The sequence below is a fragment of the Hyphopichia burtonii genome, assembly GCF_001661395.1.
Source record: "Hyphopichia burtonii NRRL Y-1933 unplaced genomic scaffold HYPBUscaffold_1, whole genome shotgun sequence".
In the NCBI taxonomy this organism is placed as follows: domain Eukaryota; kingdom Fungi; phylum Ascomycota; class Pichiomycetes; order Serinales; family Debaryomycetaceae; genus Hyphopichia; species Hyphopichia burtonii.
The window spans coordinates 1,280,427-1,303,662 of record NW_017963728.1 but is presented as its reverse complement, the minus strand read 5'-3'; the positions used below and the strand labels follow the sequence as shown (position 1 = coordinate 1,303,662).

The window sequence follows — 23,236 nt, the reverse complement described above, 5'->3', positions numbered from 1 at the left end:
AAGAACTCTTCTTAGATTAGATAGACAATAGGTATATATAGAAAGAAACAGCAAGATGGCTGAAGAAGGCTTCGATATTAAGGCAACTTACTTGAAGTTCTTAGAGGAAGATCAAGATTTGACCATGCCTATTGCGGCCATTGAGTCGTTAGTTACAATGTTAAGAATCAAACAACCAAGTACATCATCAGAATTGATTAATTTAGTGAAATCCAATATTGAAACTTTGAAAAAATCGATTCCCAATGCAATTTCGCTTTCAGCTGGTTGTGATTTATTTATGAGATTCGTTTTAAGAAATACCAACTTATATTCTGATTGGGAATCATGTAGGAAAAATTTAGTGGAAAATGGGCAATTATTTGTTCAAAGAGCTAAGGAATCAAGATCTAAGTCTGCTGAGTTTGGTGTTCCATTCATTAAGGATGATGATATTATATTAGTGCATTCATATTCAAGAGTAGTTCATCAATTGTTACTAAAGGCAAGATCTGAAAAATTAATACGTTTTAAAGTAATTGTTACTGAAGCAAGACCCACTGGTAAAGGGTACCATATGGCCGAAGTTTTGAGAAAGGCAGACATACCGGTTGAGCTTATTGTTGATAATGCCGTTGGATACGTTATACATAAGGTTGATAAAATTTTAGTTGGTGCTGAAGGGGTAGCAGAAAGTGGTGGTATAATTAATCATATTGGATCTTACCAAATAGGGTGTTTGGCTAAAACTAACAATAAGCCTTTTTACGTTGTCACTGAATCTCATAAGTTTGTTAGGCTTTTCCCGTTATCTCCAAACGATTTACCCGATGGCATACTGAACTTAGTTGAACAAAGTAACTCTGGCGATGAAGATGACGATTTGTTTAAGACTCAACTAATTGATTTCACTCCTCATGAATATATCACTGCATTGATTACGGACTTGGGTGTTTTAACTCCATCAGCCGTTTCCGAAGAATTAATTAAGATGTGGTATGATTAAATCTAAATAGATTGACGTATATTATGTATTAATTAGACAGAACAAAATAAAAATTAAAAGGTTCATTATTTCCTTGTAGAAGTTCATGGGGTTATCATTTGCTTAATCTTATTATTGAGGTCATCCAAGTCATAATAGTCCGACTGAGGACTAACTCGATTAACTTCGATGCACTGTATGTTTTTAACATTTTGCAAAAAGTTTGTATCCACTTCTATCTTTGGATCTTTCATATAACATAAATGAGATACCACTTTATTCCACTCTGGCTCAGCAGTATTATTCGATGGTCCCCCCTTAGTCCCACTTAAGGAATAGGTAGCTGATTTGACAATAACCTCGATATAGTCTTTCGCAGTCATTCCGTAAGTTTCACGGTCAGCACACCCATTAAGTAAAAGAATTCTTCTCTTATTATAACCAGGAAATTGACAGATATCATTAGCAATGGCTCTACCAATACCTTTCAAAATGATAACTGGCACTATACTTGTCATTAAAGAGCCAATAGAATAGATGATGACGTCTGAGTTTGAAAGACTTGAAGTGACCCTGTTGTGAGCAGTAGGACAAATTTCTTCCCCGTAAGGAGATATATAAAATATACGTTTAATTGGTGATAGTAACGGTTCTATATTTTCAGTTTTGTTAAAGTGTAATTGTGATTTTTTCAATTCTGGATGAGTGTATTGCGGTACGTTACCTGATTCTTCATCTGAATCATCAGATACGTAAGAATCAATGCTTTTCTTCTTTTCTAAATGATCATCGCTTCTTTGAGTATTTGCAATTGCAACTTCATTTATAGGAATCTCTAAATGCAACCCGTTTAAAGTAGCACCAAAATAGTTTGTTCTTAAGAAATCTTCAGTTGGAGTAGAGGGTCTGGTCTTATCAATTGGCGGTGGGTAATTATCAATAGTTGGATCTGTTTGAGAAGGATGCGATATTTGCGATTGACCTGTTATTATCAAACCATTCTCAAGTAATGCACTGATATGATAGGTGAAATTAGTATTTATGCAAGGAAGTACTTCTACATCCGGATCAATACCAACTAGTCTGGAGAATAATTCAATGGCCGAGTCCAACGAACCTATAAATAGCCTAACCCCGGTTAAGAAAAGATTCCCAACATTAGCCAATTCGTACCTAAACAATTTATTACTATGCATCGAAAATTGGTGCTTGGACCGTTTCAACAATTCAACATGAACATGAATGAAAAATGCCCTCAATATCTCTTTTGTAGAAGAGTTGATCTTTGCCCATAACGGGTGAGTACCATCGACAATCTCATTCCATTGCGTCTTGGCTTCGCTGGCATCTGAGGATAACCTAAAGCTTAAAAGCTTTCGAAGCTCCTCCTGCTTACTTGGAATCAACCGGGTTAGTCTGGATCTTATATCCCCGATGGCTGGGCCACCGATTACTCGAATCAATTCCGACGTAGATCCTCCGTTATCCAGTATTGGCAAAATATACGTGATATTTGGTGACAAAGATCTGAATAGTCCCACCAACTCATTCGTTGCTGTTCCTCCGCTGATAACCGCAATTTTCAAGTCCTGCGCAGACCCAAGCGTCCCAGCATCCATTATTAACTCACTCTCCATGCTGACCAGCTACTTCTTCAGCGATCCTGCTAGTCAATTATACCGATTAATTGCAACGGTTCCTGAAAACTGGAGTACGTATTCTTTTGGGGTTAATCTCCTTATTTGTATGCAGGAAAGAAAGAAGCAAGATTCTCACGTGATCAAAGACAAACCTCCGTACATTATAGAGGTGTACGGGTTGTTCTCGGGATGGAAAACAGTCACCAGGAGATGCGTAGTTCCGAGTACAGAAATGCGGTACATTTGAGAACGGGATTTTCCCAATTGCAAAAAAAAAAAAGCGAAAGAAAATGATATTACACAAAAGTAAAATGTATGGATCTTCTCTTAGAGTGAAAAATTTTTAGTTTATGGACTTAATTCAAAAAAAGGTATAGAAAACTCTTCTTTTCTTTAGTTGTTTAACACACAAGTACATTAGATATCAATTCACAATGGCTGATCAAGAAGTTTTAGTTTTAAGAGGTACCTTAGAAGGTCACAACGGTTGGGTTACTTCCTTAGCCACCACTCCAGCTAACCCAGATTTATTATTATCTGGTTCCAGAGATAAATCTTTAATTAGATGGAAATTAACTGGTGGTGAAGATAACCAATACGGTGTTCCTCAAAAATCATTCAGAGGTCACTCTCACATTGTCCAAGATGTTACCATTTCTGCTGATGGTGCTTACGCTTTATCTGCTTCTTGGGATAAAACTTTAAGATTATGGGATTTAGAATCTGGTGAATCTACCAAAAGATTTGTTGGTCACACCAGTGATGTCTTATCCGTTTCTATCGCTAAGAACTTAAGACAAATTGTCTCTGCTTCTCGTGATAAAACCGTTAAAGTTTGGAACACCATTGGTGAATGTATGCAAACTTTGACTGGTCACTCCGACTGGGTTTCTGCTGTTAGATTCTCCCCATCTGATGACCAATCTACTGTTATCTCTGCTTCTTGGGATAAAACTGTTAAGGTATGTTTTTTTTCAATATTTTTTTTTGCTTGATTTGATTTTGATTTCTAGATGATGTTTACTATATTTGCTACTTCAGACGGGGCTCGCCAGCTTCGAATGAGACACATTTTTTATCACCAAGATCTCTGATATATCTAATCAAATTGATTTCAAGCTATACTGATTATTTCTTAATTTCAATTTACTAACTTTGTTTTTTAGTCTTGGTCTTTAAACGACTACTCCGTTAACGCTGACTTCATTGGTCACACCGGTTACATTTCTTGTATCACTATCTCTCCAGATGGATCCTTAAACGCTTCTGCTGGTAAAGACGGTGTTATCATCTTATGGGACTTAAACTCAAACAAGACCTTATACACCTTGAACGCCGCTGCTGAAGTTCACGCTTTAGCTTTCTCTCCAAACAGATACTGGTTAGCTGCCGCTACCGCTTCTGGTATTAAAATCTTCAACTTACAAGAAAGAACTTTATTAGATGAATTAAAACCAGAATTCGCTATTGGTGCTAAAGCTAAAGACCCAGAAGCTATCTCTTTGGCTTGGTCTGCTGACGGTCAAAACTTATTCGCTGGTTACACTGATAACGTTATCAGAGTCTGGCAAGTCATGACCTCTTCTGCTTAAGTATTTTAATTCTTTTTAATTATAATTTTGGGAAGAGATATTAAAAAAATAAAATAAACATACATGTATAATAAGTTAAAGCTATTAATAACGTAGAATCTATTCGAATAAATAAAGCTTACCGCTTGCACTTCCTCCAACTACCCAATTTTGGGTGGGATGCATACCTACTACTGCTGGGACTGCTCCAACTTTTTCAGCATCACTTAAATGAGCTAATATTTGTCCCTTTTGATCGTAAATATCAATTCCTCTATTCATATTTGCAATTGCAAATTTTTGTACTCCATCAATTGGAGATTCCTGCCATTTACTTTTCAAAATTGTAACCCAGCGACCAGTTTGACAATTATGTTTTATCCTGGTGAATGGTTTGAAATTTTCAGGAATCTCTTCTAATGATTCATCTTCCGATTTGATCCCTGGTTGATAAGTATCTGACCATTCAGTAATTATTTTATCACTTCCATCTTGGCCACTAAAATCAAACAAATTAATGGTATCATCATAACCATTACAAACCAATCTATTATCCGAATTCCAATCAACACAAGAAATCGAAAGTCTGGAAGCATATGAACCATAAGGATGGGGAGAAGGTTCATCTAAATCGAGTTCAGAAAATGTTGATTTACCAACATTACGCAAATCCCAAATTTTTAAAGTTCTATCCAAGGAAGCCGTTGCAATCTGATGACAAGAATTTGGGTTAATTGAAAAGGAACCTATCTTTTTATCATGTAATCTTAAAAATGATTTTGGCTCAATTTGTTTAAAAGGTACTCTTAAATCATGTTGGTAGAAGTTCCCACTCAAGGTAGTTAAATATAAAAGATTTGCATCATCTTTGCATATATTAATATCTGAAACTGCAACATCGCTCAAGCTCAGATCGTACGGATGACTAACGTTTATGAGATCATTCGAATTCAATTTATTCAAGTCCATTAAGCGAACTGATCCATCATAAGAAGAACTCAAGATTTGAGTTGGGCCCCTGGAAATGATTCTCGATACTGTTTTACCATGAGGCTTTAACGTAGTAATAACTGGTTCATCTTCATTGTTTGATTTTGCATCTACCGCCCAAATACCGACATGGCCAGCCTTATCACCAGCAGTGATGACTCGGTCAGTTTTAGAAGGATGGAAATTAATCGAAGAGATTCTTTCCTGAGTAATTCTAATATCTAGAGGGTCAAAACGTTCGAATACTTTCAAATTGTCGAATTCTTTTCTCTTTGAAGCTAAGACCTTATCGTTATAATCGATTGACTTTTTTTTGATAATTTCATAGAAATCCCCAGCAGAAAACTTGTCACCTAATTGCTTCAAAAGTTGAAGAACTTCATCATCATTTGAAATTTCTTCTTCATCTTCTTCTTTAACTGGTGATTCATCTTCTTCACGTTTAACTGATTCTTTCTTGATCACTTTGTCTTCATTTTTCAAAGCTCCCAGTTTATCAGTCACCAAATCAATCAATTTGAAATCTCCGTATAGTCTGGTTTGTCTCAATTCTTGCAATTCTTGCCTTCTCTGTCTGGCTTCTTCCTCTTTCTTCAATTGTTCTTGGTATTCTTTTGACTCCTTGTCATCCAAGTTAACCCCACGTAGTCTTCGGGATCTTCTTTCAGGAACTTGTTCACCTTTAGGTTTTCTTTGAGATGCCTGAGTCTTGGTTTTCTTTCTTGGAGGTTTCGAGGCTTCTATTGCATTTTTGGCATCCCGAGATATTGAATCCGTTAATGAATCCAATTCCAATTGTCGAAGAAGATCCTTATTCCTCTTGATATTCGCTTGACGCTGTTTCTCGAAATCTGATAATGGAGCCATTATCTCTACTAAGAAGATGATATTGGTTACGCGTCTCAAATGAATCTAGTGAAATTTTTTTTACTACTTCTCAATTTACATATCTAAGAACATCAGAACATAAGTATAGACTCCCACAAATGACGACTTCGCGGTTATCGCCATCTTTTCTGAGTTGGCATATATAGTTAAAGATAGAGTCCAAGTCTTGTTCCACGAGACGAATGTCATTTATGTAGGATTGGGCCCGTTGTTGTAGTTCATCAATGGGGAAACTCGAAACCCAAGGCATGTTATCTGGGGTCGAAAACCCGGTTGGAATCAAGGTGTCATTATCTTTATCACTTATATGTTTTAAAAGATTTTCAATTGATTTACCTTTTGTCAAGGCAACAACAAGAATGATCCCAGGATTTGCAACTCTGAGATTAGCAAGGTATTTACCCAATTCTATTGCAGCACTTTCGTTATGGGCACCATCGATAAGTACGGTCAAATCTTTGTTGGGTATTTCGACAGACTGCAAGCGTCCGGGCCAATTTGTTTTAGAAATGCCTAACTCTATAGACTTGGAGGGTATTGGTAAATGGAACCGGGATTTGATTAGATCGATTATTTTCAATGCAATGCCTAAATTTTGATATTGGTAGTCACCTTTCAAAGGAGACTTTTTCAAGAGTGAATCTAATTGTAGAGATTTATTAGTATAGTATAAGTTTGCATTCAAATCATGAGCCTTCTTTTCAATCACGTTTAGGGCATCCTGGTGATTTGTTGAATCAACAACCACTGGTACTTGCTCTTTAATGATTCCGGCTTTTTCACCAGCAATGGCAGTTAAGGTATTACCTAAAAACCCTTCATGGTCGAAACCAATCTTAGTTATACCAGTAGCAACCACTCCGTTACCATTTAGAGGGGTCAACACGTTTGTTGCGTCCAATCTCCCGCCTAGACCAACTTCAATTATGGCAAACTCAATTTTTTCAATTTGAAAAATTTTGAAAGCCGTAGCCGTTAGTATTTCGAATTCGGTACAGTTCAATTGATGTTTTTCATTTTCACTATTTACCAACTGGCTTACTTTATTGAATTTTGGTAAGGGATAAGCTTTATTATTAATTGAAATGCAATCATTGTAGTATAATAAATGGGGGGAATTGAAGCATCCATTAGTTATCTTGGAGTTGGTTAAAATTGATGAGATATAAGCCACCGTTGATCCTTTACCATTTGTACCAGCTATATGGACGGACTTGAAGAGATGGTGAGGGTTCCCGAGATGGGAAAGTAGTGTTGATATCCTAGCAAGGCCTAGGTCAATCATTGGTTAAGTAAAGTATAATAATTTCTCAATCACTTCAATCTCACTTTTTTAATATTCAAAATTACCAGTTCTTCTTACAACATAATACAAAACAATAACAAGACACCCATGACATACATAGAGAAAAGGCTTGATTCACTATACGAAATAGACTGTCAAGTAGTGAGTCTACTTGATAACGTATCTAGTTTATTTGAGACATATTCTTCTAATGAAAATTCCGATAAGACCAAAGAGCAATTTGAGAAACAAACCAAGAACATCTACGGATTAATAAGTGATATAGCCATAGGGTTAAGAAAAGAAGTTAAGTTGATGGATGATAATATAGGAGTATACGATAAAAATGAAGATAATGTAATGATCTTACCACTCAGTGTTGATCAAAAGAATACCCAATTGGGAGAAAAACGATTAAAAGATGAATTAAAAGAATTAAATAAATTAACTAATTAAATATATAAGTACTTAAGAATCAAATTTCTTGTAAGTAACCTTGTTGAATCAATCTTTCAACGTCTGATTTACGAACGTAGAATTGGGAATCTTTAATAAGGTTGAATACCCCGTATTCAGTTTGAACTTCACCGCCATCTTTCAAAACACGAACGTCTACAAAGATATTTGTTGGAGGTTCCAAATCCCCAGAAAGATCGATATCGGGGAAATTTGACTTATAGTCGATGAGTAGATCCTGATAGTTTTTAAAGTATTCCAATTCGTTATGACTTAGATTATCTAAGTTTAAATTTTGGCTTGTAGAAGATTTAAATTTTGAATTTGAGTCCAAGTTTGATATTGGGTCGATGTTTAGCCAGCAAAACTCATCTATTTTAGATGCTCTCAAGTATTGGTAGGCTAGCAAGCATCTTTTGTTCCTTCTTAAGCATAAGTGGGTTACGAAGATCTGACATTGGTTGATTTTAATTTCTTCTTCGGATGATGATGATGAATTCTGAATTGATTCTTGTTCTTGGAGATACTCAATATCACGATCTAGATCGTGGATTTCCTTGAGGATATCTTTGATGAGGTCGGTTTGGTATAGTGGAAGTTCCGATAAGTTGGAGCTTCTTTTAGCGTCTAGTATTAGTTTGTTTGATAAATCTCCGTACATTGATAAAGAGTTAGTAGTTGAGATTTAATTTTAAAATCAAAACTCGATGAAAAATTAAATCTCAACTACTAATTTCGACTACCAGTTCAATTTACAAACTTTACTGGTTTTACTAGGTTCTCCACGCGTACTAACAGGTGAACAGCAAACCTTGATCTGGCTGGGACCAGCGATCAAGCAACTTGACCTCCAGGGCAGGATCAACCCTGTTGTAGAAGCCTTGAAGGAGCATCGCGTAACGCGAAAAAGCACCAAAATGGCAAAGTTGCAAAAATCTACAAACCTTACAAAGGGTATAGTATCGTACAATCATTTATTCATTTCTAGTTATTTCCAATTACCTGTTTTCAAGGATAATAAGTTTTCTATACATTCATTATCCTTTTTAGGTTTATTAAGGTTAATTTCTTTTAGAGGAGATCTTTCCTCTAATTTTAATTTATTTAAAAGATTTGGAGTGGCAACTTTAGCAGGAGCCAATTTGAAAGTCATTGTCTGAGAGTTGATTGAGTTGAGAGAGTTTGGTTGTTTCTTTTTAGTGTTATTTAAAACCAAGTTATTATTGAGAGAAGAAGTATCGATTGGATCAATGTCAAGTTTAGTAAAGGGAGTAGAGCTTGAATTAAAAGCCGGTTTTGTTGGGGTTGATTCAACTATTGGGAAATAATTAGAGGTATCCGGGGTTGGGGGTAATTCTGTGATTTCCTTTTCGTGATTTGATTGTTTTCTTAAAGATTGTCTTTTATTTTGAAACCAAATTTGCACTGCTTTTTCTGACATGTTAACTTTATTGCTGATTTCTATTCTTCTTAATTTATTGGGGGTTGATCCCTTTTCGAATTCTTGTTGTAAGATGGATAACTCGTTAGGACTGGTTCTTCTTCTCTTCCTTCTTGCCAAAGGAGCATTATCAATTGAAGGTTCTTGCAGCGGATAAGTTGCTGGAGAGTGAGAAATGAATGCGAAGGATTTTTCTGAATCATTAGAACTTTTCCTTTTCTTAATCTTAGGTTTCAATTCTTGAAAAGTATCGTTGAACGAGTCATTGGACACGTCGCTTTCTTCCGGAGGTGTTATCGAATTAAACTTGTAATTGGTGATTGGTGTTGGTAAAGTATCTATCGAGGGTAATCTGGGTTTGATTATTGGTGGTGGTAATTCTTTTGATAAAAGCGATGAGAACGGTGGTAATTTATAACTTGGTGTAGATGGCAAATTGGGTCTTTTGGGGGTTTGCAAATACATAACGATCGAATATAGTTAGAATCTTAAGGATAGTATAAAGTTAGGTTTCTTGATCCAGGTACCATCAATTTTTAAAAGAGATTTTCTTCATATTTATAAACCCATTTAAAGGGATCAAATAAATGCGTGTTTAATTTAAATGTAAGTAATTTATCAATTGTAAACATTACCTACTCTTCAAGTAAACAAAAGGATACAGGTACATCTTCACCTTTCGTGTTAATCACGTATCATTTACTTCTAAAGGCCTTCTTTGCGTGTTTAAGGTTCAATCTCATTACAATAAATCGCGAGTACTAATTGAGTAACCCTATTACTATTTTGAAATATCCTCCTAACGCGTATAATTTACGTACGGTCTCTTATTCTCCTTCTCTTCCTGTTATATTCGATATTTCATATTCGCTCTTTCATATTCATTATTTCAGATTCGATATTTCATATTCAGCATTCTACATGCGGTTCATAATTGCTTCTGGTTTGGGTAATTTTGACGTTTGTGAGTTTTGGTTGCAAGTTTTCGTGTTTGTTACTGCAGTACCCATCAGGTAATATAGAGACCCTAGCCCGTAAATTACCTTCTGAGGTTAATGGGCCTGTGGATCTCCCTCTGGGCTGTGAAGGGGTGCTAATTGGTGTTCATGGCCCCAGCTCCAGTTGCAATGTTTGGGTGGGTGTGCCGGGTGTGCTGGTGTTTACGCTGGCGTTTACGCTGGCGTGCCCTACTGTTAGGAGTGGTCCTGCGCGTACATTTCCGCACGCTTACGTGATCCTCTGGGTGTGCATTACCTAAGCAAATAATAAGGGGAAATTTTCAACAGCCCCAGAACCCCATATAAGATTGAATGTCAGATGTTTAACAGTGCCCACTATGATCGGAAAGTTGGTTGGTGGACTCATTGCGATATACATCCTATTGAACGTCACCAGGAACCAATACACCAATGAAATCGCGGTACTCTACCGGGAAGATGCCAAAGTTGGCCAGTTGGGATTAACGAATAAACCAATGGTTGAAATTAATGGGAAAAAGGTCCACGGTAGGTTCTTACACATTACAGACTTACATCCTGATCCGTATTACGTGGTGGGATCGTCACCTTCGGAACAATGCCATTCGGGGTCTAAATCCGACTCGGTTAAAGCTGGGAAGTATGGGGATGCGATATTAGGGTGTGATTCTCCAATGCTTTTGATGAATAAGACCATTGAATGGATCTCAGACAACTTGGCCGATAAAATCGACTTTATTGTTTGGACTGGTGATAATATCAGACATGATAACGACCGTAGGTATCCTAGAACCGAGGATCACATCTTCAATATGAACCAATTGGTTGCTGATTTGATGATTGACCATTTCCCCCATATCCCAATTATTCCTTCAATTGGTAATAATGACGTTTATCCACACAACTTATTCAGCCATGGCTCTACTTTACAGACTAGAGAGTTTTATAAAATATGGAAAAATTTCATCCCACAGTCTCAGCTTCATGTTTTCAATAAAGGGGTTTATTTTTTCAAAGAAGTCATTCCTGGTAATTTGGCAGTCATTTCTTTGAACACGTTATATTTATTCAAATCAAATCCTTTGGTCGATAACTGTGATTCGAAAAAACAGCCGGGCCACGAATTATTCTTATGGTTGGGATATGTTTTAAAAGAATTGAGAAAACAAAATATGAAAGTTTGGTTAACTGGCCATGTACCTCCAAATGAAAAAAACTATGATATAAGTTGTTGGAGAAAATACGTGGCATGGACCCATGAGTATAGAGACGTCATCATTGGTGGATTGTACGGTCACATGAACATTGACCATTTCATTCCTTTGGACTCTAATAAAGCTTATAAATCAATTAAAAAAGATTTTAAAATATCAAACTTGGTTCTTGATGAGGAAGAAGATGAACAAATTGATGTGGAAGATGAACAAATTGATGTGGAAGATAATAACAGCAACTATTTTGCTTCTTTTGGGGAATATCAAATTAAGAAAAATTTCCAAACTCAAGGTGGGGTCCCCAATGGTAAAGTTGGTTATATGGAATCCTTAAGAAGAGACTTATACGCTAAAGTCAAAGGTAAGAAGAAGTCGGGTGCTAACCTGGAAAGATATAGTATAGCCCATGTTGGTTCAAGTATCGTACCAACTTTCAATCCAGGTTTTAGAATATGGGAATATAACATTTCCGACGTTTCTAAATTTAACCAACCGTTCTCGTGGGATTCCTTCTTCATGAAAATCGATCATTTAATTGAAAATCTTGAAGTTGACGACGATTTTGAAATCTCAAAGAAAAAGAAGAAACATAAAAAGAAGAAGCCCGATAAAACTTTCCCTCCGCAATTCCCTAAACATAACAAATTGGGTCCGGCTTACACTCCTCAATTCTTGTCTCCTGAAAAATACGTTCAGTATTACCTTGACTTGGAATCGGTTAATAAAGGTGATAAACATTTCGAATATGAAATTGAATATAAAAGTAATGAAGAACCCTTCTACTTACCTGACCTAACCGTTTCGCTGTGGTTGCAATTGGCAAGAAACTTGGGTAAACCAACCAAATCTAAATTCGAAGACGGTAAGGAATTGAAAAAACTAGAAAGTATTTGGAAATACTTTTTGAAATTCAGCTTTGTCAGCTCGGATTACGAAAATAAAAATTATGGTTAACCCTTGTATATTTAGTAGCAATAAAATCTAAGTTATTAATGGCACCCTTGTATATTTAGAAGCAACAAAAGTTGAGTTATCAAAATAGAACTTGCAATGGTTGCAAATATCGGTCTCGCATCCGTACATTTTTGAATACCTATCACGTGCTATACTTTTTTTCAAGGGCTGCAGCCCTTTTTTGTTTTTCAAAATTTTTTGGTGAGTTTTTTTTTTCTCGCACAATTTTCACTACTTGAAAGTTGAAAAATCTTCCAATTTTCCTTTCATTTATTCTTCTTTATCAAGACATATTTGAATACCATTAAATATTCCTATCGTCAAATAGATATAATCAAGTCGAAATGGGTGGTACTCGTGATAAAAAAGTTCAATACTTCAGCAAATTAAGACAATTATTGGAAGACTACCAATCAATCTTCATTGTTGGTGTCGACAATGTCTCTTCTCAACAAATGCACGAAATTAGAAAAGCCTTAAGAGGTGAAGCTACCGTTTTAATGGGTAAAAACACCATGGTTAGACGTGCTTTAAGAGGTTTCTTATCTGAATTACCAGATTATGAAAAATTATTACCTTTTGTTAAAGGTAATGTTGGTTTTATTTTCACCAACAGTGACTTAAAATCTATTAGAGATGTTGTTGTTTCTAATGTTGTTGCTGCTCCAGCTAAAGCTGGTGCCGTTGCTCCAAAAGATGTTTTCATTCCAGCTGGTAACACCGGTATGGAACCAGGTAAAACTTCTTTCTTCCAAGCCTTAGGTGTTCCAACCAAGATTGCCAGAGGTACCATTGAAATTGTTTCTGATGTTAAAGTTGTTGAAAAAGATGCTAAAGTTGGTCCTTCTGAAGCTACTTTACTTAACATGTTAAACATTTCTCCATTCACTTATGGTTTAACTGTTGTCCAAGTTTACGATAAAGGTCAAGTTTTCCCAGCTTCTATCTTGGATATCACTGATGATGAATTAGTCGGTCACTTTGTTTCCGCTATCAACACCATTGCTTCCATCTCTTTAGCTGTTGGTTACCCAACCTTACCATCTGTTGGTCACTCTGTTGTTAACCACTATAAGAATGTCTTAGCTTTATCTATTGCTACTGATTACACCTTCGAAGGTTCAGAAGCTATCAAAGATAGATTAGCTAACCCAGAAGCTTACGCTGCTGCTGCTCCAGCTGCTGCCGCTGCTGGTTCTTCTGATGCTGCTGCTGAAGCTGCTCCAGCTGAAGAAGCTGAAGAATCCGATGATGACATGGGATTCGGTTTATTCGATTAAGCAAATTAGATCCTCACTTAGTTTAGTTTAATAGTATAAATTTCCTTTTAGTATTACCACTGTAGTTGTCGTACGTTTGAAGCTCCTATAAAACTAGTTTGAAACCGCTTTGCTGGCTGCAACAAAAAAAGCTGAAACATTTTTTTCGCAGCCCAAACTTAACCTCATCAGACTATATCTATGTATGAATCTATATATATATATATGTATCTGTATGTATTCATTTGAATATGAATGTTGTTAAGGTTTACAGATAGGCAATTTACAGACGGTTCATGTTGATTCAGATTATGCTTGGGGTCTTACAGTTCTCGACTCATCCACAAATTCAAAGATATTCACTAAATGAAAAAAGGTCTTTCGAATCCTACAATTTAACCTCCAACAGACCCCATACTATTATTGGGGTTGAAACATTGTACGGTTCTTCGAGTTATACTAGCGCTTCTTCCTTTTCCCAGATTTCACCTCCCAGGCTAAATAAACATTCAAAGATTCGTGAAAGTAATTTTTCATTTATTCCTAGTTTACTTTTAACCATGGCTGAAGAAAGCTTATTAAACGAAACAACTTCTAGGTTGGATACTTTTGATCTGCGCAGAGATTCGACTTATGGTTCTGGTAGAGTTTTTTCCAATCTCACTTGCTTCACTAATTGGATTTCAAACAGAAGAGGTCTTACGAGACCGGATACTAATATCTCGATTAGAATGGCAAAGATCGAGTTATTGCTTAATGAAAATTCAGATATTTATTTATACTCTTTCCAGGAATCCTTTGATCAGTTAAAGGATTTGGTTAAGGAACTGTTACTTTTTGCAAATGAATGCTGTGATTATACTACTCAATGTGAATTTCTTCATTTTTTGAAGATTAAATTCAAGAAAATCATTTTATCGTTGATAATCCCTAACGTCAATAGCTTACTGAACATTTCGAAAAACCAAACTTTAAACACGATCAATTACCTAATTGAAACAGTATTTCAGTTGTCAGTAAATTGTTCCGTTAATCGAACAAGCAATCACTCAAGTTACGAAGAACCAATTAATGTTTCGATCGATAGAGCAACTACTCTCATGTTGATTCGTTCAATTGAAGGCTCGATATCAAGCTATGAAGAGGAATTGGAAAATAACCACTCAAACTTGAAAGATGAGCATCTCGTTTATAATCTAAAATATAACATTTCTGAATTATTCAAGTCAATGGAAATAGTTATAACCAATTCTGACCAGTGGTCTCTTATTTTCGAATATCTAACAATAAAGGTATTGAAACAACATTCAGCATTAACAAACGATTTCGAATTTCTAAAAATATTTGTGAAAAGGCTACAAAACTTCGATCAAATCGTTTTCAGTCAAAATATATTGAATACATCATACTTTGATCAGAAAATTTATATGAAATCAATATTTCAAGAGTTTATTTTAAGGCTTGCTGAATTTCCTCCTTGGTCTTTTCTTTCTATAGATAGTTATATTGAAAACCTTCATCTCTTTTCAAATGCTTATAATAACGTTTACGAAAATGAACTTACTTTACAAAACACTTCTTCTCATACAGTTATTAAGAACTCTAATTTTGAAAACTTCACCTTAGATAGTGGAAATTTTAGGCATTTTCTAAATAAACCAACTCTTGAAATCACTGATGATGAGGTTGCAACTCAATACGTATCACAAGAAGGAAAAACCGATTTAGAATCAATTGGAAATCATCCTCATCCAGCATGGATGTCAAGATTTGGCCCAATGAAGCTTGATACTGTGGAACCCTCGTTCATAAGACGTTCCCAACCACAATTGCATAAAGCTGATGAGGATAAAGAAGAGTTGGGGCTTAAGAGAAACTCACGTTTCATATTTGATTCTATTGAGTTGAATAAACTTAAACGTCGGGAGTTGGTCAAAAGTGGAACTAATATTGGAATATTTTCAGATTGGGATACTGATGTTCCTCTATTATCAACTTCGTGTCCAGCTGTTTCAGCGCTGTCTTCAAATGATAATTATGTTCATGTTGAAAACATAAATGATATCGATTGTCTGGGGTATGAAGCTCAAGAGAGTGAGCTAGACCAAAATTTCTCGAATGAATTGAAGGTCAAAGATTCCTCTTCACAACTAAGTGATGTAGAGAAAGATGACAAAAGAGTTTCTGTTAGTTTACAAGAGAGAAGAATACAACAAGCTAGTAAATCTTTTAAAGGACATTCTAATCAAGAGAAAAAAATTCGTTTCAGGCAAGCTGCTTCTAATATACCTAAAAAGCTTAAAAAAACATTCACAAAGCTTTTTAAATAATTATTTTCATCATTTTATATAAATTAATAAATGAATTGTGATATTGATAATATATATATACAAGGAAAGGACATTATTTATGTATCATGAGACTGGCACGCTACTAATCTCTTGGTCTTAATAAGGTTTGGGCTTCTTCTTCAACTACTTCTAATGGTCTAGTAGTAGACTTTTTAGTATGCTGTGATAATTTTTGAGGACTTGGCCATTGCTCAGGCAAAAGACCTGCTCTTTTAAATAAAAAGGTGACACGGTCACTAACGTCAGCACCAACTCCTAGCCAGTACTTGGATCTATCGAAATCTAACTCTATGTTCTTATAAGGCTTGACATTCTGTTGTTTTTCTTGTGGGGATAATGGAACTGGCTTTGGATCGTAAGTTCCTAATACTTCAATAGGTAAGGCATCTCTGGCTGCCTGTCTTCTGGCAACAACAATATTGTAAAGCGGTTGGTGTCTTCTACCAAAACGAGCCAATCTAACAATTATAGAGCTCTTAGCAGTCATCTCGTGTAATCTCTGGACGGTCTTTATCAAGTTATGGTCTTCTCTATGTTTTTTTCTTTTTTTTTTTTTTTTCACCAAAAGTTGTACTGATTTTTTCGACCACAAGTTGATCTACGCACTACGACATAATTGGCTGCAATTAAACTAATATAAACTCTTTACTATAAAAAAATGAAGATAAATATACAATAGAAAGGAAATGTACGATAATAAGGAGATCAAAGCTTCTTCTTAGCTTTGAATTTTTGTTTTGGTTTGGAGATTCTAGATTTAGAATTGACTTTAGGTTTATTCGAGCTTCTTGGTTGTGGTTTTTCATCTTCAGAATCAGACCAATCTTCTTCGTTATCCTTGGATTTTTTGAATTTCAATTTATTTCTTTGACCTCTAACTGGAGCTTGTTTAACAGCATCTAAGTAGGCATCAATACCAGAACCTTTATTGGCCAAAGGATCTTCATTGTCATTATCAAGATCCTTGAATACCAATTTACCATTTTTGGTTGCAATTTTTTCTTTAGGCATGTCTTGTTTACCGAATTTCTTTGGTTTAGAAGAAGAAATATGAGCTAATGTTTGACGATCAAGCAAATTCAATGGTTCATCACCAGACTCCATGATAAATTGGTTAACGGCTTTATTCTTACCCTTTTGTCTGTTATTAGTAGATTCATCTTCTGACATATCATCATCAGAAACGTCTGAATCATACAAGGCTTCTTCGTATGCAGAAACGAATTTTTTACCTTGACCATCGGTAGTTGCAGTACCTTCTTCGGTATCAGCTTCTTTTTGTTTTTTAGCTCTGTTTCTAGTTTTCTTAATATTGGCAACTAATTTTCTATCTTCTTCAGGAATGGCTTCTTCGACTTCTTCAACCCCGAATTTCCTAATTAATCTTTCAACAATATGCTTCACTTTAGATTTGAAATGACCTTTGTGTTCATGTGACCATCTCATTAATTTACCTAATAATTCTTTCAAATTTGATCTAACTAAATCTTCTGGTAATGAAAGAACTTCAACTTTAACAAAACCAATTGCTGACTTAGCAATTTCACGTGAGTTATGAGTTAAGAATAATTCAACAGTAGAAGATATTTCAACTAAAGTTTCAACAGGTAAATTGTCCTTGAATTCGAAAATCAAACAAGAAATGGCAGTGATGGCTGCAGAGATCATATGTGGAGATTGGGCAGCCAAACCTGCACTAACCATAGTGAAGTATTCAATCAAAGTAGCTTGAGAGTCTGGAGTATCTTCACCAAAACCTGGTACTCTACTGTTTCTTATGAGGCCACCTTGATTCATCTTATGACCCATCTTAATTAAAATTTGGTATGATAATTCACGAGATCTTTCATTAACATCTTTAGTTGACATAATAATTTCTTGCAAAATGGATGGAATAAAATGCAAATCTGACTCCGGTAATAAATCCATTACCAAGTTGACAGCTGTTAATCTAGAAGGTCTAGCGGAGTTATGAGTTATATCAACAGTTTGAACAATAACATTTTCAATTTCACCAATAAATTGAACAATGGATCTTCTTCCTTCTTCAGTTTCTGCTAATTTAGCAATGATTCTGTATGATCTTTTTTGTAATAAAACATCATTTGGTAAAGAAACAGTAGATGAAAAAATGGAGAATAATGCATTATAAGATGATTCAGGAACATATTTGGCCATAGCGACAATAAGATCCATCATGGTAGAACTTAATTTAGGAGTGTCATCCTTCTTATTAGCTTGGTTTTCTGCTTCCTGATCTAAAGAGTTCTTTAATAAACCACAAACTTTGTTAAAAGTGACTTCCAAATCATTTTTAGAGATGATTTGCAAATAACTATTGATGGTTTCTAAAATGAAGCCTCTTGATTCTGGAACAGTAGATGAAAAGACGTTGAATAAAACAGATAACATGTTGGAGGCTTTAGTTGATAAATATTCAAGGTGTTTTTTCGAGCTTTCGATCGAAATTTGTTCTTGAATAAGAAGATCATCAGCAACAGCACCTTCGCTATAAGCAATATTTGATTCAACCAAAAGTCTTAAAGCATGACAAATTGGAACTCTTAATTCAACCCTAGCGTACATTAAATCAGATAAGTTTGCTGCAAAAGAGTCGTCAAAACTAGTGATTAAATCTTTTGGTAAATCACAAAATGGAGGTAAGATGGACCATATTTGATCAACGATGGTTTGAAAAATTTTGATATGCATTGCTTCTTTATTTGGAGCATCATTAATTTTAGTTTCGAAGAAATCAACCAATGGTAAGATATTCTTTTTGTAATATTCTAAGTCAGCAACTCTGATGTTATCTCTTAATAATGGTAATAACCAAGCTCTACCTGGTTGAGTACCACCAGTTAAATTCAATGGTAAGACTCCTAAAACTGTATCTGGACCCATTGCTGAAATAGAAGCAGCAATAACATCTTCAGCTTCCTTATTATGAGGAAAATTATCAGTTTCACTAGTACGCCATTCACCAACAGTTTCTAATATTCCAAGGAAATCTGGATTACAACGAGATCTTAATTTCATGATGACAGCGGTAATAAGCTCGAGAATTTCTTTAGTGGCGTGTTGGTATTTAATTGATAACAATTCTTTTTCAACATGTTCAGCAATAAAAGTAATGGTTTCATCAACGGTTTCGTATAACTCTGCAGAAATACCGTTATTTGCAGTAGGCTGAAGTAAGTAATTATCAGGAATAGTTTGAGTAACAATTGCAATTAAACATTGGGAAGCAGAAATATAGATATCACTCGAATCCGAAGAAAGGTATTGGGAGACAATTGGGAGAACTGCTGGAATCTTGGACAAACAAGTATTAGGTTCTAAAGTAGAAAAACTTTCCAAAGCTTTAGCAACAACAGCTAACCAAGAAGCTGCCAAGTGGCCATCATTAATAGAAGGTTTCAAATCAAAGATGATATCCAAAACTTTAGTGAATTTTTCAACATCGATAACATTAGACATAGACGAAAATAAACCATCGAAGGCAGAAAAAGCCGATGAAACCAAGAATTGATCTGAGGTTTTAGAGATTTCCAATAAGACATCACATAAAGGTTCAATTTGTGCTTGAGGCCAAGCATTGGCAGATGTTATAGAAGTTATTAATTGCAAGCAATGAATCATGGAAGAATTGACTTCCTTGTTATTACTTCTTTTACTTCCTCTTTCTTCAAGTAAAGTAGCCAATCTTTGTAAAGATAATTCCCCACAAATTGGAGAAGCAACATGGATAGGAGAAGGAGACGCAGGAGGGTTGGTTAAGATCTTATTCACAGCCTCTTGAGCTCTTCTTCTAACTTTGGGTCTTGGGTCAAATGATAATTCTAATAACCCTACCAATGCTCTTTTAGGAGAAATGTTACCTGATGCAATCCATTGTTGATGATCTTGTGCTAATAATAAACTTTCCAAAGCACCAATGGTTGATCTTACAAGAGGAGCCTCGGATTCTGGGTGGGTCAATGGAGGAGCCAATTTAGTTAAAATGTCAGCAAATTTACCTTTCAATAACGGCTTTGGAGTAAATGGGAAAATGATATCTAAGAAATAGGCTGTTGTGGCTGCCAAGTTCTTATCGACAATATTATCCCCTTTAATGCACTGATCAAGTAAAGACAAGAATGAAACGAAGTAAGCAACTGGTGTCTTTTCATTCTTTTGTTCTTCCATATTTTCTTCAACTGCTGATAATATAATGGCTAAATTCTTTTGATTTTCAAGTTTAGAATTGATTTGACTTCTTATCTTGGACAACTTGTCTTCCATAATGAAGACATCGGCCGATAAACCACCATCTGGATTATTATCTGCCATCTTAATCAAGACTATCGAAAGGTTCTATCGAATATTATGCTTCTAAAAGTTGTATAATGATCTTTTTTTCATTTTTTTTGTACCTTTTGATTTTGAAAAAAAAAAAATCTGCGATGAGACGCTAACAAAACAAAAAAAAAAAAAAAAAAAATCTGGTGCAACCATTTTTGCAATAAGCAAAAACGACCACCTACACCGTTTATACGGTTGAAACTACAAGGTATAATGGCTACTACTTGGTGACTGGCCCTTGTATGTACCGGGCGTCTTTACAAATTTTTTAAGAGCTTTTCAAGAGTGTTTTTTACTATTTTAACGTCAAAAAGAAATGAATAGATGAGCTCGCTGCACAACTTCTTCGTCAGTAAAAAGATAGTCTGTAAGCAAGGCGTTAAAGATGCTCTATGTAGAAAAATAAATTCCGATACCGGGAGTCGAACCCGGGTTTGCTCGGTGAAAGCGAACCGTGCTAGCCGTTACACTATATCGGAGATTTTATAACGAAATATTTGCCCTGTTCAATATGAAAATATGTAAATTAGGACATAGAAAAGTTGATCTTTTTCTTTAAATTTTCAAACTGGCTTCCTTTCGTCGCCTACAACACAGAAAGGATACATTAGTTTATTTCTTTTAATTTCAATAAGTATATGAATATATTTTTGTTGTTTTTCAAAAAACGATCTAATTACTTAGAATTGTCAGTAGATACAACATGTTGCTAGTAATCATATGGTGGTTTCGACGACCTCAGAGGCATTATTCAAAGATACATCTTGTTCGAAGCAAAAATGCTATCTCACTCTTTCGTTAGAGGTATAAATCAAGTGGTTTCTCTGAAATTGACTCTGGTATCCGTGATCTTTATAAGTAGATGAATATATATTCGTTGTTGTAAGAGTCTTTCGAACATCATGTATCCAGTCTTTACAAATGTTCAATTGCGGTGATTTTCTTGATGCACTGTCTTTCCGTAAAAGTATATATTTGTTCATATATTTTCTTTTACGGATATCAGTCTCTTAGACGAATGATAATTATGGCTCTCTCGCAAGATCCGACTATAAAATCTATACTTATATATATCAATTGATCATCACTAGCAGCAATACGGTGTCGTTTATTGCTTGAATTTGTTACAACGGTATAGTCACCGAAATTCTCAAGGTCAATTTTGCACCCAAAAGTCGCAAGAAAGGATTCTACAAACACACTAATGTTGAAAGATTTGTTATATCCTCCGGATTCAAACAGAGATTCTGATATCTGGTTGCTATTGGTTTCGTTAATTTTAGAATCTGTATCCCTACTTCTCTTCGTCTGCGTTGAAGTTTATCTACGTTGATCGTTGGCTATGAATTTTTGTTGTATTTCTGATAACCAAATAATAAATCAATCTCTCTCTAACCGATGTTGGTAATTTATTATCAGGCAAGTTAAAAAGAAGTTGCTCAATCAGTATCAGAATCAATGGTTTTCAGCTTCTAGATTAAGAAGCAGTTATAAGGTCACATATATTCTCAACACTATACCCAAGGGCATTCTGCCATTAATCACGAAGTGCCTAGTATTCAAATCAAGTGTCTCAGCAATTGCTTCACGACTAAGCAGCATAAACTTCAAAAAAAGGTTTTGTCATGATAAGACAACATATCATCAGTCAGTAATGTCAGTAACTTTTCCACTTATTCTGTTTTATTAACCAAGCCTACTGTTCTTACCATTTCTTTGTTCGTGGTCTTTAGAATTATACTTCTTATTATATCTACTAGAAGAAGCATTGTTGTTACAATTGTCTCTGCTAAAAGATGTTTCATCACGATCAATATATTTCCTTCTCCCAGACAAGTATAATGAGAATTCCAAGTGTCTAAATCTTTGGCTAACCCAACAGTTTCCATAAGATTGCTAGTAGTGCCATCCTTAGCACGAATAGCTGCTTTAATATAGGGCTTCAAGCCGCCAATAAATGTGGCGATAATCTCTGGATCACCAAGCTCTTCATCAACAAATTCACCACAGATAGAGAAAAATTTATCGGCATAAGCATAAACACTAGTAGTTTCTTCAAGATAAGAAAGGGATCTCCGAATTTCAAAAGCTGACCTTCTTCCGAAATCAAATCTTTGAAAAAGGGATTCTTTAATAAGCTTTCAAAATTCAGCTTCAGAAGCTCCGGCACGAGTGACTCCTGACTTGCAAACCACACCATCAAGACATAAAAGAGCATGGCCTCTTGCTCCTGACATAGCAGCGAAAATTCGTTTTCCTTTCAAGTTATCCGTGAATGTACACAATATATCCATTTCCAACAACCAGCCCTAACATCTTCTTTAGGTTTTCCAGCAAGGTTGGTATATAGCATTGAGTTGGAATAAGTCCTCGGGAATCAATAAGATGCTTAAGAACTTTTCTTGCTGACATTTTCAGTTCAGGATCACCTTGGGTAGCTGCAATCTTAGTTGGAGACATTATTAGTTTAATCGAATACGGCTAGGTTTAAATTTCTTTGCGCACAGTCAATGGTTGCAAAAATATATATTAGAGTAGTATATTTATATCTTCAAAACACCTATATATATATATAGAAGATGGCTATAAATTGAGTTTAACTTATAGATAAAAGTCCTTAAAAACTGAGGGGGAGTTATTGGCTAATTGTATGTCAGATATTTCTGGAGAGTTTTTTGCGGTTGTGACAACGTAAATCTTCAGTAAGTACAATTGTCTGATTTCTGTCATTAAGAGCTGTGAGCTGTAGTTTGTATTTTCTTAGATATTTTAACCTTTAGTTGTAATTCTGTTGCTTGGAAAATATTCTAAAGGTATTGTCCCCAAAGCGATTTACATTCCCCTAGTTGGGTATCATTCTTCTCTTTGAGTATCATTCTCCTCTTTGAAAACTTCTCTATCT

General features: G+C 35.2%; 11 protein-coding genes and 1 non-coding gene across 12 annotated transcripts; 5 read left to right on the top strand and 7 right to left on the bottom strand.

Annotated features, from left to right (window-relative positions):
• Positions 1-55: 55 nt before the first annotated feature.
• Positions 56-985, top strand: GCN3 (translation initiation factor eIF2B subunit alpha; the record flags this gene model as incomplete). Its single annotated transcript, XM_020218092.1, has 1 exon — positions 56-985. The coding sequence occupies one exon, from the start codon at positions 56-58 to the stop codon at positions 983-985; it is 930 nt and encodes a 309-aa protein (XP_020078929.1).
• A 31-nt stretch (positions 986-1,016) lies between these two features.
• HYPBUDRAFT_151430 (uncharacterized protein) lies at positions 1,017-2,636 on the bottom strand. The gene has a single exon (XM_020220493.1). The coding sequence runs from the start codon at positions 2,581-2,583 to the stop codon at positions 1,069-1,071; it is 1,515 nt and encodes a 504-aa protein (XP_020078928.1). The 5' UTR covers positions 2,584-2,636; the 3' UTR covers positions 1,017-1,068.
• Positions 2,637-3,038: 402 nt separating this feature from the next.
• Positions 3,039-4,268, top strand: ASC1 (40S ribosomal protein RACK1; the record flags this gene model as incomplete). Its single annotated transcript, XM_020219476.1, has 2 exons — positions 3,039-3,566; positions 3,771-4,268. 2 exons carry the CDS (start codon positions 3,039-3,041, stop codon positions 4,194-4,196), a joined length of 954 nt encoding a protein of 317 aa, XP_020078927.1. The 3' UTR covers positions 4,197-4,268.
• Positions 4,269-4,295: 27 nt separating this feature from the next.
• Positions 4,296-6,032, bottom strand: HYPBUDRAFT_102372 (uncharacterized protein; the record flags this gene model as incomplete). Its single annotated transcript, XM_020218193.1, has 1 exon — positions 4,296-6,032. One exon carries the CDS (start codon positions 6,030-6,032, stop codon positions 4,296-4,298), a length of 1,737 nt encoding a protein of 578 aa, XP_020078926.1.
• Positions 6,033-6,102: 70 nt separating this feature from the next.
• On the bottom strand, positions 6,103-9,700 carry HYPBUDRAFT_3786 (dihydrofolate synthase; the record flags this gene model as incomplete). The annotated part of the gene is made up of 3 exons (XM_020223381.1): positions 6,103-7,253; positions 7,834-8,421; positions 8,797-9,700. The coding sequence occupies 3 exons, from the start codon at positions 9,698-9,700 to the stop codon at positions 6,103-6,105; spliced, it is 2,643 nt and encodes an 880-aa protein (XP_020078925.1).
• Positions 9,701-10,709: 1,009 nt separating this feature from the next.
• PHM5 (endopolyphosphatase) lies at positions 10,710-12,380 on the top strand (the record flags this gene model as incomplete). The annotated part of the gene is made up of 1 exon (XM_020218258.1): positions 10,710-12,380. One exon carries the CDS (start codon positions 10,710-10,712, stop codon positions 12,378-12,380), a length of 1,671 nt encoding a protein of 556 aa, XP_020078924.1.
• A 302-nt stretch (positions 12,381-12,682) lies between these two features.
• Positions 12,683-13,660, top strand: RPP0 (60S ribosomal protein uL10; the record flags this gene model as incomplete). Its single annotated transcript, XM_020222667.1, has 1 exon — positions 12,683-13,660. The coding sequence occupies exon 1, from the start codon at positions 12,725-12,727 to the stop codon at positions 13,658-13,660; it is 936 nt and encodes a 311-aa protein (XP_020078923.1). The 5' UTR covers positions 12,683-12,724.
• Positions 13,661-13,868: 208 nt separating this feature from the next.
• On the top strand, positions 13,869-15,969 carry HYPBUDRAFT_236559 (uncharacterized protein; the record flags this gene model as incomplete). Its single annotated transcript, XM_020223192.1, has 1 exon — positions 13,869-15,969. The coding sequence occupies exon 1, from the start codon at positions 13,936-13,938 to the stop codon at positions 15,967-15,969; it is 2,034 nt and encodes a 677-aa protein (XP_020078922.1). The 5' UTR covers positions 13,869-13,935.
• A 32-nt stretch (positions 15,970-16,001) lies between these two features.
• Positions 16,002-16,477, bottom strand: HYPBUDRAFT_132336 (mitochondrial 37S ribosomal protein bS16m; the record flags this gene model as incomplete). Its single annotated transcript, XM_020219475.1, has 1 exon — positions 16,002-16,477. The coding sequence occupies one exon, from the start codon at positions 16,475-16,477 to the stop codon at positions 16,073-16,075; it is 405 nt and encodes a 134-aa protein (XP_020078921.1). The 3' UTR covers positions 16,002-16,072.
• Positions 16,478-16,695: 218 nt separating this feature from the next.
• On the bottom strand, positions 16,696-20,322 carry HYPBUDRAFT_101575 (mRNA-binding protein; the record flags this gene model as incomplete). Its single annotated transcript, XM_020218131.1, has 1 exon — positions 16,696-20,322. One exon carries the CDS (start codon positions 20,320-20,322, stop codon positions 16,696-16,698), a length of 3,627 nt encoding a protein of 1,208 aa, XP_020078920.1.
• Positions 20,323-20,741: 419 nt separating this feature from the next.
• Positions 20,742-20,813, bottom strand: HYPBUDRAFT_t4. The gene has a single exon. It is a non-coding gene; the product is annotated as a tRNA-Glu (tRNA).
• A 960-nt stretch (positions 20,814-21,773) lies between these two features.
• Positions 21,774-22,794, bottom strand: HYPBUDRAFT_3780 (uncharacterized protein; the record flags this gene model as incomplete). The annotated part of the gene is made up of 3 exons (XM_020223380.1): positions 21,774-21,806; positions 22,113-22,446; positions 22,649-22,794. The coding sequence occupies 3 exons, from the start codon at positions 22,792-22,794 to the stop codon at positions 21,774-21,776; spliced, it is 513 nt and encodes a 170-aa protein (XP_020078919.1).
• Between the last annotated feature and the right edge of the window lie 442 nt (positions 22,795-23,236).